At 41.0% G+C, this 15,579-nt stretch overlaps 1 protein-coding gene across 1 annotated transcript in view; it reads right to left on the bottom strand.

Moving 5' to 3' along the window:
- adgrb3 (adhesion G protein-coupled receptor B3) overlaps positions 1-15,579 on the bottom strand; it is a 110,816-nt gene that overhangs the window by 10,526 nt on the left and 84,711 nt on the right. Inside the window, 4 exon segments of the mRNA XM_051960114.1 lie at positions 1,124-1,274; positions 8,957-9,059; positions 9,210-9,313; positions 10,350-10,476. Of these exon segments, the coding sequence (XP_051816074.1) occupies positions 1,124-1,274; positions 8,957-9,059; positions 9,210-9,313; positions 10,350-10,476 (485 nt within the window).

Genomic DNA, 15,579 nt, shown 5'->3' with positions numbered 1-15,579 from the left:
TACTGTGTGCTGCATGTTGTTTCATAGATCAGTTTTGGAAATGTTGCTGTCTTCTGTTGAATACAGATCATAATCTGCAGAGCATTAGAGAATTCGATTTCTAAGCCATTACGTGTAAAATTCAAGCTCATATTTTGTAGTGTAATGCATGCTTAATGTCTTACAACATGACACTGTCATATTTATCATCAAATTGTCTATCGTGGCGTGTTTTTCCCCCCCCCCAGAAAGCTATGTGATTGTAGAACAGCCTTTGTCCATTTTTTTTTTTTTTTTTTTTTTGCAGCAAGCAGTGGCACTGCAATGACTAAGAGAACCTTGTTTGTTGCTAGGTAACAAGAAGAATGAGTGTGGGCTCTTTCATAATCAAATTGATTTTTTTTAAAGGAGAGATTTCTAGTAGTCTGTAAGAAAGAACTGTTTGGACAAGGATTCATACTGACATTTATCAAATGAAGAGAAATCTTTACAATTTTGATACAGATATGTGACAGATATGCGTATACACTCATATTTGGCCATGAATTACGAATTTATGATTTAAATCTGTCACGATACAGATTGGAAATGCTTCATATTGGTGCTGCTGCCTTTATTTCTTTGGAAATACATGAACATTTTGCAGGCATACGTTGCAAATAATTGAACATTAGACTCTGCCATATGTGCAATCATACAACTCTGTCTGAAATCACTTTGTCAACATACACTTATTGCATCAGCTTTGCAAATATTCCATCCTCCTCTACTGTATGTCCAGCATCTGTAGATAAAATGTATTCTGCTGCAGTATAAATGCTCATCTCACACCCTCTTTATCAGACATAAGGTCATTGCAACCTGCTATTGGAGAGCAGCACCAGTCTGTCTGCCCCTCCAACTGCTCAAGGCCGGTCCATTTACCGAGCCCTCAGAGAGCTTGACTGGAGCACAAAGGCATCACAACAAAGAGGCTGACAGGATGAAGATCTAGCTGCCCCACCGAGAGGACGAGAACAGCGGACGGAAGGGACGTACAGTTACTTGGAAAGACACCTCGGCCAGACACAGTGTGAGAAAATGGCAGCTGCAAGGTATGATGGGAGATAATGGAGAGGTTTAGCGAAACATGCCGCTCACTTACCCCAGCCCAGGCACAGGAAGCGCTTGCGGATGAGCCTAGTCCGAACCTTTCCCGTCACCGCCATGTAGGACTGCCAGGCCTCTGTGAGGACCCAGCAGAAGGATGCCAGGAAGAAGAAGTGCAGAAAGGCTGTTGTCATGATGCAGACGCCCTGTTGATAGGAGAAGAAAATTCACTGTGAGTTCAAACTGAGCTTCACCTTCACAGATATGAATGCTAGAAGAAAACCATAAGCTTTTAAAACAGCGAATACATAAATTGTGCTGTATTAAGCAAAAAGGAAAAAAGGCTATAAGATTCCACAAGTACAGATTCCTGTAAAGCAAGAGGCTCCCTGCAGATACACATCGATTATATTGATATTCCTTCATTTCCTTGAACTATTCTTGCAGGACCAACACCATTTGCCTGTCTAGACCATCCACTGAAGTCCCATCCTGTGCAGTGAATGAAACAAAGCATCAGTTTGAGCTGCACCAACAGAGGTGGCAATAGTAGTTAAGATCAGAGCCAGGCTAGCTGACACAGAAAGCCATGGCGTAGCATTCCTCTGCACTAACCCTCATTAGTATGCTGGGGATCCCACCTGGAGGCATGTGAGCCAAGGTCAATTGTTTTACACAGACAGAAGGGAGGAGGGGGGGAAAAAAACCACAACACTGCTTAAATGATACAGAACGCATGTGTCTGAGGCAGCAGATTGTGGTGAGGCTTGACAACATAGTGGCACTTTTCAGCTTCATTAGCTTGTCCATCTTTGTTCCACGAAGAGGCATCTCCAAATGGGATTGTTTAGAAGAGGATTAGAAATAAAGAAGTATCCTTAAGAATCTCATCACTGCACGCTGACATTTGTGAGTGAGAAGAGATTAGGCTTTTTTTCCTTTCCCCTCGCCTTTTCAAATTGTTTGCAGTGTGAAGCTGTGGTAATCTGAGTAATACTGTACAAAGAGGGAAAGATTGAAGTGTATCATCTCATCCCAGGGCGTCCACACCATACTGTGAGATCTCCCATACACTTTACATTCCCACTGTGAAAGCCGCACTAAATCCATCCATCCCCTGTAGTGTTCACGGGGTTCACACGAGACAATAATCCTGCCTTACTTCGTTCCTGGGAAGTGGGAAATTCTCTTTAACTGCACCCGCGAGGGATATTAATTACATAAATGTAGACTCAGGCAGAAAGCATTTGTTAAAATTCACGTAGGAGGCATTCAGGTGCAGTGTGTGTTTCATATTCACAGTTTCTTTGATAGTCAAATGTAATGTGCAGGTTTTTGCTTTAAAATGCTCAACTTTAGTGGAAAACAAGTGACATTAGCGATATAATCACCTTGCTTGAATTGACACGATGAATTAAACAGATAGTGTGTTCAAACCTGGGAGTGCAAAGTGGTAACAGCATAATAAAACAGCAATGTCAGATTTACAGTGTGCTCTGCTGAAATTTTAATTCAACATCACTTTTACATCAGCCATCGTGGATTTTGCCAGGTCAGTTCAATGAGTAGCAAAGTCACTAGTGGCCCTAAAAACTAGCTGCAAAATAAGATCTGCTGGGGAATGAGGCTGTGTTATTGTAGCAACATAAACGGTGAGAGCCACATTCGCAAAGCAAAATATTAGTCAGGTTTCGACAAGTTCCAACCGTTAAACAGTCAGCAGCATACTCACATTTTGTATTTTATCAGTAGATATTAAGCTAGATAAAGAGAACACCACGCCAGCTTTAAACATGTGGACTGTTTTAGGCAAAGAATCACTTTTTCTTTCATTATATTACACATTTATGCTGCTTATAAAAATGCTGTTTGGTATTTAAGCATAACAAATGATCCTGTTTTTTGGGGGGACTTTGACTTAAGATCCTTCAGAGCTGCTAATGCTGCAGATGGAAGTATCAAAGCAACACAAATAAATCAGAGCACATGACGCTCCCATGACGCATTGCCACCTGCTCATGTGGCAGTTACAGGTGCATACAGCTGCTTTTTGTAGAAATCACAAACATTCTGCGCTGTAAATCTTTGTTGAATAAGCTGTGAATAAGAAATAGCATTTGTGTGCTTTAACGCAGCAGCATACCATCTACTATTGAAATGGATTTAAGAATTCAGTAGCCTGCATGTTATATACCACTGTGCTGCATGCATGACCAATCAATGGGAAAAATCTTACATGAAAGTAAAAGCAGCAATTTTACATGCTGGTTTTGGAGACAAAAGAAGAAAGGGGAATCTTGTGGGTCTGTCGTATACAGTAGCTATACTGCCTGCAGACAAACACCCAAAGCTAATTCTGGTGTTGCTGTTGCTCATGTGCTGTCCAAGGTGCTGAAAATAGAGTCTGCCTTGTTTCCTGGAAACAGGTCATATGAAAACGCTACAGTATGTTTCACGGTTCACTTGGAAGCCTATACCATCCAGCCTCATTAGCCTTACCAAAATAAGAAGTGTGCATTTGGAAATAGAGGAAAGATAGCATATGATGACGGCACAGATTGGAAGCAGGCGGCAATACAAAAATGAGGTTGAAACCTAGAGTTCACATTGCCCTTTAGAAAGGCAAATGCTGAGAGATGTTGAGCACACAGTGTCAGTATCCATGGAAACAGAGGAACTGAGGAAGGGACCACATTAAAACATTGCAGAGCTGATAGACATGGAGGTAGGGGTAGGTGGTGACGGAGTGTACTTCAAACCACTCCAGTAATGGCAGTTTAAGATGAGGACAGGAAATTTGAAGGATTTCCTATGGTGGCCCAACTAAACTCTAACTAAAAGGTTTGGGCTGAATCTGGATATTCTCTCGACTATTAGGGATGGAAAGCTAAATTGCCATGAACTGAAAAGGAACAGTGACATACTATTGGAGCGAAACACGAAAAAGGGATTTCAATTTTGCTTACAGTACGGTTGAGAACACACTCTCTGTAAGTGGATTAAAAATTAATGTTGGTGATTAAACTATTTTCCTCAGAGTATCAGGCAATTTCACTTACCAGTCATTATTCACTATTTACTTATTTACATCATTTTTACATTTATTAATTAGTTGTACAAAATTCAGCTACATTTAAGGCCATTAACGGTGTAACGTTCAACATATTGTCGCTCTCATTTCATTAAGCACTTAAAGAGATTTGAGAATTAGTTTGTTCAGAGGAAGTGCATCAATGGTATCCAATCTACAGTGTAGTCCTGCAGAGAGCCTGCAACAGTGTTTAAAATGTGGAAGCGGGAATTCAACCAGACCATATAACATTACTTTTATCTTCCCAACGATTCTGGATCAATGTGGGAGGAGGAGGCTGGTTGTTATTTTGACTGAAGCACCCTCCTTCTGAATCAAGCAACAAGTGCCCCACTGCTTTATACGGTAGGTGCTTGGCTGGAGGACATTAAAAAACCCCAAACAACAGAGTGCTAGTGGTGGTGGTGGTGGCAAAGTGTTGTTGAACCACAGAAAAAAACATTGCACAAAATGTACTGACTTTGCCACTACAGTCAGAAAATGGCTACTTCTACTTCCCGTTCTGTGGATGTATCTCACGCAAAGCTGGAGCGATTTCTGCCTATTTTATCTCAATATGTAACACTCCTAAGGCTTTAAACAAAGCAAACATGACCAGAAGATTCCCGCTGCTGTAAAGCTGCTGCCACGTCTGTCAGAATGAATTGTATGTTGATTCTGGCGGTATTTTTCTTTTCGATTCTATACAACATTAATTTAACTACAAAGCTCAACCTTCAACTGGAAGGAAAAGGATGAATATATTCCCTCTTTTCCACACCTCATTATAAGAGAGGTCAAGCTTAGTGCACTAAAAATATACTGTTGCAGTTAATGCATGCGGAACATACAGCGCATGCACGCTCCTTAATCATGTCTATTTTCTATTTCCTATGACATATATAGAAAAGTTACGATGTTCAGGTGTGGTTTTACCGAATAATGCTACATCTTTAGTTTAATATTCTAATGTTCAACTTCTTCATAATTGTACGGATATTCACTTTTACCAGCTTACTGTACAGAGGATTTGCTGATGCATACAGTAATTTGCCCCATTCAAACTCAAGTTGGCAAAATTAATCTCCTGACACAGATTTATGCAGATAAGGTGCAGAAAGCTTTCTCTCTTTTCTCCTTCCAACAGACTTCTGATACCTTGACCCTCACCCACCTAATGCATTTTATTTTTTGCTCATTACAGTGCTGAACATTTTTACAGGAACATCCTCTCCATCTCCAAGACTCCCAAAGTCTGTCCTCCCTGGCAATGCCAACAGCGCTTCTTTGTTGGTATCCTTTTCTATAAGGCGAGATGAACAGCGACAGAGGACAAAGGAAAAGCACAGGCAGGCAAAGGTGACTCACTGCCATCCTGCTCCCAGAGGACACCTCCACAGCAAAGAGATGATTTCTATTAGATGATGAGCAACTCTGAATCCACAAACAGTGGAGCCAATTATATGCACTTCTTACAGGAGATGGAGGAAAAACAAGTGAGGCAGTGTCAGGCAGCATGGCAATTAAACCCACACAGGGACCGTGCGTTCTCCTCTTGCTGGCCTACCACTCTAACACTGGCTTCTACAGTATGTCTGATCAAACACATGAAATATTTCTCAAATATTATTACAACAGGACATTCAGCAGAAAACAAAGGGACGATAATAGGACATACATTGTCCTGGAAGTTATACATAGAGCGCCGTGGAGCTTGAATAAACGTATTTTGCAACTGTGAATGGTGGAACTCGGCTGGTTTGGTTTTGAGGAGTCCAATTAAGTTTGGTTTGGGTTCTTGAGGTCAGTCAGAAATAAATGTGCAATACTCTGGTTTAGGTATCTGAAAACTTTAGATCAGAAAAGTTTCGATCAATGTATGTTTCAGAGTTTTGTTAAACAGAATATACAAAAGGGCTTGGGTGCAACTTCTGTATTTAGAATGAAAAATAATGAAATGCAACTTTTCATATTTTATTGCTATTAAAGGCTGAATTAAAAACAACATAAGTGACTGTGTGTTTCTGTACATATACAGCATCTGATTTCACTGTATGAATAATTAGAAGGATTTATAACTTTTTTTTTTCACCTGGCTTGACAGTAAACATTAAGACATATTGAAAAACTGATATGGCACATGTATTGGTCAATATTATCATTTATTTGGGTTGTATTTCTAGCCACCTGATAAATGAAAGTCTGATATTTACTTTCTTTTTAGCTCCATCCACTCCTGCTCCAATATGTTCGCCATCTAGTTGCTAGCTTTGTTTGTCTGTAAGGTGGCACTGGGAAGAAAGAAGATGTACTCTAGTTTTTTGTTTTGTTTTGATATAAAACAGCTGTCTGCTACTGCAAAAACACAAACCGAGAGAGTGAACCGACACAGTGAAGCTGGGGACAAGAAATAGCTAAAAGATGCTAAAATATTCAACAGAACTGAAGAGAACTTTTAAGTTGTGTTATAATTCTCTTTGGGTTCCTTTCACATTACAAAGAGTTATTTAATCCCATTGTTAATAATAAAATCCTGATTCATGCAGCTTTAATGTTCCGTATTAATAACAATGCTGCCCTGCTACAAAAAAAAAAAGTTTGTCAGCACTGTGTCTTTGGCACCGCGTGAGTCAGTCAAGGTAGTGCGTTGAGTCAGTCTAGCAGACGCCGAAATGACATCTTCAGTATGTCAGTGGATTTACTGAAAAGCGCGTAATCTCTTTGCAGATCTCATAGACAGATATCCTATTAGAAGCATGCCGAGTGAGTCTCCCATGTTAAGTGGTGGTCCTCATAATCAAGGCAGGAAATGACTGGAGTCCTGATTAAATCTGACAAGGCTTCAAATCAGTTCAGCTTTAAAGATGCCCTAAAGCTTTGTGCATTCATAGTCTTGGCTATAACTGTCTGCCAGATATGAAGGGCCAGCGAGGAAACAGATGAACTTATTGTGTGTGGATGCTGGGTTTTTTTTTGGTTTTTTTTGGTTATTTTATGAGATTAAACTGATCTGCATAAAATTAACCATTGCAGTTTCTGGCAAACGGCGACAGTTTGTGGATTTTGTCCATATTAAATCCATACTGTCATAATGAGTCAAATGCTGTCAATTTCAACATGGGAAACATTCGAGAAGAAGCATTTTGACTTATGGAAAGGAAATGGTCCAGTATGAGCCCCAACTGCTGCTGGCCCATCTGCTCCCAGAATACAGTGAGTCATATATAGACCTAATGTAAGTAGCCATGCTATATAGCACCAGTGAATGCACTTTGTCATGATAGAACACCTACATTTTTGCAAACATTTTACAACACTTTTGGCTGTGATTTAGCTGCACTACTGAACTCTTCCAAAATCTACAACTGCTGCTATGTCAGAATGCCCTGATCGTACAACAGTGGCTTATTAATGAGGCGAAATCTAAAGAGAATAGATTAATGAGGAGAAACAGTGAGAGATAATGAGATGAGGGGAAAAACACTGTGTGTCTCTTGCAAAAGGTAAAGACACACTGGGAAAATGGTTACACAATAAAATGCCTGTAATCGGACAATGTGTCATTCTGTAGTGCTGCCAAATGACTGAGAAGGGCATCTGTGTGGGCAGCTTGTAAATCCCAACTACTTTTTGCCAAACAATCTTTTACATTAGCCACTTGTTTACTGGCCAGTTACAAAGCTAGAGAGAGGGAATGATACGTTTTACTGGAAGCAGCCCTTCCTAACTTGCAGCAGTTGTCTTTTTGAATCCTACTGTGGCTTGATCTGATATTCAGCTCTTATTGACATCTGAATAAATACTTTTAATTTTTTTTAATCTCTTTCCAATGTAGAAGAGCTGAATACCAGTAGTTTTACTAAGATTGACCTGTGCACCATGTATCCTGGTGTGCATAATGCCTTCCTTTCTGCTTCTACAATGTCGAATCTCCTCAACTGAGGAAGTATTCTGACTTGTTAATGATTGCTCTGCTCCACATTTAAACCACAGAAATAAAACCATCTTCAGTATTCATCTCAGGGAGATCTGACAGTCCTTTTTGTTCTTCGTCTTCATATTTTTTCCTCTGGTTTTCTTTATGGCCTCACGCTTTTAATTGCAATTAAATATCATCACTGTTTCCATGCCAACAGATTGGGGTTGTCTGAAGTTTACCAGAGGACAACGTAACACCTGAGTGAAGACTAATGGTCCTGAGCCAATTCACTGGAAGATCTACATCTTATGGAGGCATTAGAAACACTTCATATTCCATTTGGATTAAATATGAAAGACTTCATAGTACGAGATCAAAAAAGAAGAAGAACAATTTGATTGAAAAGTAGCAATAACCTAACTGTTTTATTCTTTTTCATACTGTTAAAGACAGAGGTGGCATCTGGTATTCAGAAGTTACTGTTTTGCAGCTTAGACTTCTGAAAATGAAGAATGAGGCTGAATATTGATTCAAATCTCAGCATTTCCTCAAAAAAATAATAAATTTGACCTTTCTTAAAGCGATTGTGAACAGGTGAATATGGTGGCGTTTCTACAATTTACCTTATTTTCAAACTCATGGAGAGAAACCTCAAGATGACGTGCACAGTGCACCTATTAAGATACATTTTCACACCTTGCAAATGAATCTCTGAAGATCTCAAAGAAATGCTCACAATGGCCAGTATAATAATGAAAAACACTGAGCTGAGTTACCTAACCAAGGCCACATTAAAGCATCGCTTGGATCTTTCAAATGTACCTTTACTCTGAATGAAATTCAACAACCAGGGTAACACTTTGTAAACTGTGCCCAGTAAATCCTTAAATGACACTTACTACATTGTGGGTCTGCGTTTGTCCGACAAGGATCAGTATGTTGGAGCAGATTATAGATAAGCAGAAGTTGAGCAGGATGATGGATCGTTCAGAGCGAATATATCTGAAGAAAACAGGCAGAAGCAACCGTATCAGTGTGTTCCTTCAGATTGCAGGTGTCACATTTAATTACACGTTATAACATGAAAAATGCCATAAAGTTGACTGAAGCATTTTGTGGTTGATACATATGCTTCACAAGTGTTGCAATTACCTCCACAGCACAGCGTAGATCACTGACAATGAGATCAAGGCGAAGCAGGACAAACCACAGCCAACTATCAATGTCACAGATGGGACCCCTGAGTACTCCATGGTCTGTGGAGGAGACAGAGAAAGACAAACCAGTCAGTGGGAGGTTGGATGTGGTTCATGCGGGACAGTAAATCTTTATTATTGCCCAGAGAGGGAACCAATCAAAACAAACCAACACCAATCTGAATGGTCCACGGTGGGTTGCTTAATTTACTGTGAGGTTTGACGGTGCATGCGTGGGCTTAAGACACATGCCCCAAACTTTCCATCCATTATGATTTGAGGTGATATTATAAAAAGGTTCAAGTGCACTAAAAAAGCGGTTCTGATTTCTGTTTTCCAAGTCACATTTGAAGCCAGTGGACCCAATCACAGGCCAGCACTTGAGGCTACCTTTACTGTACACTAATATGGTTTCAGTGAATCAAACCAATAAGGATGCACTTTTGCAGCAAGAAAAGATGCCAAATTTGCTGTTGCATGCTTCAGGCCTGCTCGAAAAGCAAGTAATAGATTCCTTTTCACTCCATCTGTGTACGAATACAGAGTGTAAGTATGTCCTCACTGTTAATTACTGTATCTTTCTCGAGGAATTAGACTCCTCTGTTTCCTTTACAGGAGTCTGATTACAGCACATGAGCTCTAAATGGGCTTTAATAATTCCACCATGCGCAATTAGTCAGGTTTTTTTTTTTGTTTGTTGATAGAAAACAGCACAAATAATGGCAAAAGTCTTATCTATATCTGTTACCAAATATGCATTTGATTGACGAGGAGACACACAAGCATCAGCATGCACACACCCTCCCGCATGCATCCACAGTTATCTAAATCTATGCACAAACTAGAAAATATCCACCCCTCCACTATCTCCCCTTACCGCCGAATTACTATTTAACAGGATTAGCGCAGGCAAAGATTCAATTTCCATTCTCACCAGCACACACACGCACGCACACACACACACACACACACTGACACACACGCACACACTGACACTGACACACACACACACACACACACACGAACAGGCAGCGTTTCTCTCCTTTACATTAGCCCATAAAGCCCACACTGAATAACAAATCAATAGCCTACTTACTATTTCTCTTGGTTGCTGAGCCAAAATGGCGAAGGTAGATACACGATCACATAAGCATTTCGTATGGGATGCATCTGTAAGCACCGTTTTACATCCTTTTGTGGACCAGGCTCCCCAAGAATCGTTCCTGCAAGGAGGAGGCAGAAGGCAATTAGAAGGTTTAATTCCAGCGGTGACACGACTTCACAGGGCTTATCGACATTTCTTCGGCGTTGTTTTTTTTTTCCTCTTCCTTTTCCCCCTTCTGAATTATTTAATTACTCGTACGAGCTACGGAGATTGTTGCATTGAAATAATAAAAGAAAAAAAAAGGGCGAACAGACAAATCGACACGGCTCTTGTGTGGCTACAAGCAGCATTTCAGCTGGAGCAGATAGAGAGGCAGAGACACGGAGGAGGGGGAGGACGCACGGAGCTGTCCAAGCAGACCGGTGCTGATTGATTCGCTATACGCAGATAAATACCAACTAGCCTGCTGGTACCAAAACACCGCTATTACCTCTCATAATACCTCCGATTAAAAGCGTTTATATTTACCTGTATGTCCCTCTGCGTGATTTCTATCCCTCTAGATATTTTCCCCCAAACGACTGTATCCAAATTTCTTCCTCCTCTCCCTGCCCTTTCCCCCCCTCTCTCCCTTTTCGGTTGATTTTTTTCTTGCTTTCTTTAATTAGCAGCTTTTCTTTTTTTTCTTTTTTTGAATGCTTCCTTAGGGGGATTTTCACCCTGGAAACGGTGGACAGCATCAGATTGATACTCTGTTCCTCTCTGCTGGCGTAAGAGGGGGGAGGTTGATACAATGGAGGCAAAAAAAATACATAGAGATGTGTTGTGAAACGTACGCCGTCGCAGGATCTGCTCACTCGCGTCTGACAACATGACGGGAATAAATGATGCTTTTGGATAATTCCTCAATAACATGTTTTTTCCTTTTCTATTACACGAAAGTTGTCGCTCTTCGATGCGAAGCGCTCGACAATAAAAACCACTGCAGAACTAATATCACCCCGCGGAGCAGCGCAAATGGTTGCAGCCAGTCTCCACTTCACACCACTAGTAGGTGAAATGAAAGGAGCGTCTCTCTTCTATTTATCATTCGCCGAACCGATTCTTTTTTTTTTTTTTTTTTTTTTTACATTTTTTTTGTCTTCATAAAAAAAAAAGAAAAATCATGACTGATTAAATATCCAGTGTGGAAACTTTCGTGACGCATGAGCCGGACTGTGGCGCGTCTTTCTGCTGCAGCCCCGGATTAAGATTCGAGTCACAACCACAAACACCTGTTGTCCTGCAAGACACCTGGCTGTCTTTTCACTCTTCATTTCATGACAAAAGACCCAAACAAGATGCATACCGTTGATTTAGGACAATGTCGAGCATACTGGCTGGTGATTTGTGTGAGCAGGAGTGCTTGCTGTGGGAGGCAATCCTGCTTTGTCATTTGATCAATATGGCAGCAATATTTATTATTCCTGGAAGGGACCTTGGAGCCAGTTGCAAATTTCCAACCAGGGCCAGGACCAGTACTCTGGGCTGTCTGTGCACTGCCATAAAACGATAAATGAACCGTCACCATACCCCCCTTAAGTGGGTTGTGACTGTTCTTTGTAAACAACTGGTGCATGTTTGTATTTACCCCAATATGCACACAAAGGAACAGTGAGAGGCTTACAGTGTGTACTTTGGTGCAGTCATGGAGGTAGCCTCAAGAATTCCTAAATGAAAAGGGGTTTATCAGCAAAACAGCAGCATCAGAAAACGTGAGTAAATTAAATGCAGTAAAGAAGAACTGAGTGAAAAGTGCCCCTTACTTTCTAGCCACTATAAAGCGACCATATACATCCCATACTCCCTAATGGAGTGGAGCAAATATCTCACAGAGGAGACAGCTGGAGCCATGAACCATGTCTATCGGAACAGAAGGCTGCGGCATTCTGCTGATTTAAATCTTAAGGATTTCTTTAATGGCTTCTCAAACAGGTTCTCATAAGTGCAACACCATAAGGGACCCATTAAAACCTCCAGTGATGGCTTGGACCTTATAGGGACAGAGCACACGAAAGACAGCTGAATTGTTTTTAAACCTGGGTGCAAAATGGACACAAAACAACATGCTCAGCAGTCATCAGAGGGTAAAATAAAGACCGACATGCCTTAAAAATTTTGGAAAACTGTAAACATACACTTCACATCCATTTATTCCCTTTAGTCATGATCATGTCCACTCACAACCATGTTGCATGTTGGATTTTCCAGCTTTTCATCAGTAAACGTGTCCTACTCTTTTGAGCTTCCAGTTTTAAAATCAAGATTAATCTTGCTTTAAGCCAGCATAATCAAAAATGAGTCGTAAATCCCAGAATTGTAACAACAGGGAGGCTTCTTCTGCCCATAGTCATGCAGCCTGTGATGGAAAACAACATTATAAGCTAAACACACACACACATCCTTCAGCAGTATTGCAGGCTTTCTGTAGGTGGGAGACAAGCCATGATTAAGTCTCCGGGTGACCAAACAAACATCACACCCTTCACCCAGCTGCCTACTTCAGATCAAGCTTTGAGTAGGAAGCAACACAGCGCACTCAAAATCTGATTGTCACATTCAAACGCAAACTCATTCGCCAATGCTCACTTTCTAGTGATGTGACAGACAGCCGGCATACATTTGAAGCCTCTGCTTCTTGATAACTTTGGGATGAATCCACGCTTTCCCCTGGTGAGCACTCAATCTTCAGCATGATCTCTCCTAACTTTTGACTTCCTAGATGTTTGCTTCCCCTCTTTTGTGCCAGAGGGAGAAACTGACAGGAGAACATCCCTGACAGGGGATTTATGTACGCCATGTTTGATGTGTTGTCTGACCTTATCTGGGGTTTGGTGCCCTAAACTATAAAATGTCCCAAGAGAAAGTGTCAGTGTTGATGTTAACCACACAGAGTGACGACGTGACATTCATCACATACTCCTTCGCTGACCACTTTCCGCCTGTGCAGTGACGTATCGACAACTTTGTATCAAAACTTGCGAGACTTTCAATTTGTGACAGAATTTTTATACATCTAGGTGTCGGGATGTAAGATGAGTGACAGTAGTGACATTAAAAAGCTGAGAAAGTTTGAGGCACATTCAGTAGTTAAACCTTTGAGTCAGAGTCAAACTCCTATTAGGTTGTGCTTCTTGCTTAACCTTGACAGTTTCACTTCCTCCTGGAATCTTATTACTAAACCCAAACTTTTTCCAAATGTCTATGCACTGTCCTCACTGTATGAGTCAAACAGTGAAGCTATGCATCCTCATCATTGTCCAGCTAAAGTAAATGGTGCAGCTGTTCAGGCTAAATGACCAAAGGAAGCTGCAGCCTTTTAGCCAGGATTGTTCCTACATGTCAGATGGCATATGAGTATTGCCCCCATATGTATCTTTAGGCATGCAAAACCTTTTCAAATTCCTTGCATGCCCACATTAGATTAGGGGTGGGGGCTTAAAGAGTGTCTTAGGCTATGCACTTGAGGCAATTTTATAAAGTCTTGTAAGACTGACACACAATGACAGGCAGAGGAGGGGTGGGGCCTATGCTGGGAAATTATTCCATCCATCTTGGATCTCTTGATGACGGGCAATTTATACCAGCCTGTGGGCCGCAATGCGGTGTGTTAACTGAATGAGGAGAAAAGAAAAATGAGTCTATAATATATGTAGCAGGAAAACTCTTATCATTTTGGAGTGGGACAAACATCACAAAATGAGGTAGACAAGCAAATTTGGATTTGTTTAGTGAGGATGAGAATAACTCTGCAGGTGCAAATGAAATGAAGGTGTCATGCACTTGCGAATAATAGATGAAGGCCAGGATGCCGATTAGCACTACAGTCAGTTGGTATCCAGTGCATTCACCATTGTCTGCATCACATTGCATTTATTAGACCCTCCAGAAAATGCGATTATGCGATCGCATGAATTCCCGCATTAATCACCATAATGCCGCTGATTATGCGGGGGTCAATTATTTCCCAAAAGGCCGCATAATCCCCGCAAAACAGCGCATAATTCCGCAAGAATCTCACATTTCCACGAAAAAAAGAGAAATATGCGGGTCCCGCTTGATTTCACAATTTCCGCATAAAATGAGAAAACTTTTACCAATATAATGGAGTTGTGAGCGAGTTTTTATGTGACAACCCGGCTGATGTCATCAGTTCGCGCATTCACAACACACACAACACCACACACGTTAGAAGCACGAGCTGATGCGGAACGCGGTTCCAGTGTTACCAACTGAGCGACTTTCTGCTAATCTAGCGACTTTCCAAGCGTCCTTTTTTTGTCTAAAGCGACTAGCCACAAATCTAACAACTTTCTGCCGTTTTGGAGACTGACAGGAAAACTGGGATCATTCTGCAGCTATGTCCTCAACAAGCAGCAGGTGCTGCTGTGAGCTTCTCCCCTCCCAAAGCACAGGCTGTCAGTCCATAACCCCGCAGCAGTCCTTGCTGGAGCGAAGCTTTAGATTACGGTAAACATTGTTCACATTCTTACTTCCTGATCCCGTCAATAGACCTTTTATATTACACTGACATTATTATTCTGTCAATACCAGAAGCGGTCTAAATCCTTAACAATGAACCCATCGGAATAAAGATGCTCCCAACGTTATCATTCCATCTGCATTGTAGATGGTTTTCATTCAAAAGCATCCCTCAAACAACTAAACCTTCCCACATGGGTCCCTGGACTAAATCTTATCAAGTGTTGAGACTATGGAGCAAATGTGACTTTTTAGTGAGTCTTGGGTGTGACAACTGCTGATCTCAGATATGGAATGTCAAAGAAGCTCGACTTCAAAAGAGAAACCATGAGACAGCCCTTTCAGACTGAAACTAAATCAAATAAACTTAATGAAAGATAAATGGGAGATGTGGATTTTGAGCTCTAAAAACATCTCACCAGCTGCAGTGGATTTAACTGTTTGCAATACATGTCGAACATTTTAAGTAGCCGACACACACTAGATAAAATTATCCCAGAGATACAGATAGTATCACTGGAGTGCATTAAGAAACAACAAAACAACGCTCACGTAGTTTATTAGAAATATGTAATTATCAGCTGAAACATAGGATTTAACATTGTATGTAATTTAACCACATGGATAGTACCCTGCTCTGCATGCCATAGACGTGATGCTAAATGTAAATCAGGTCAGAGGTGACTGCATCAGTGCTACA

The sequence above is a fragment of the Acanthochromis polyacanthus genome, chromosome 15, assembly GCF_021347895.1.
Source record: "Acanthochromis polyacanthus isolate Apoly-LR-REF ecotype Palm Island chromosome 15, KAUST_Apoly_ChrSc, whole genome shotgun sequence".
NCBI classification, from domain to species: Eukaryota; Metazoa; Chordata; class Actinopteri; family Pomacentridae; genus Acanthochromis; species Acanthochromis polyacanthus.
This window is presented reverse-complemented; position numbering and strand designations above follow the sequence as displayed.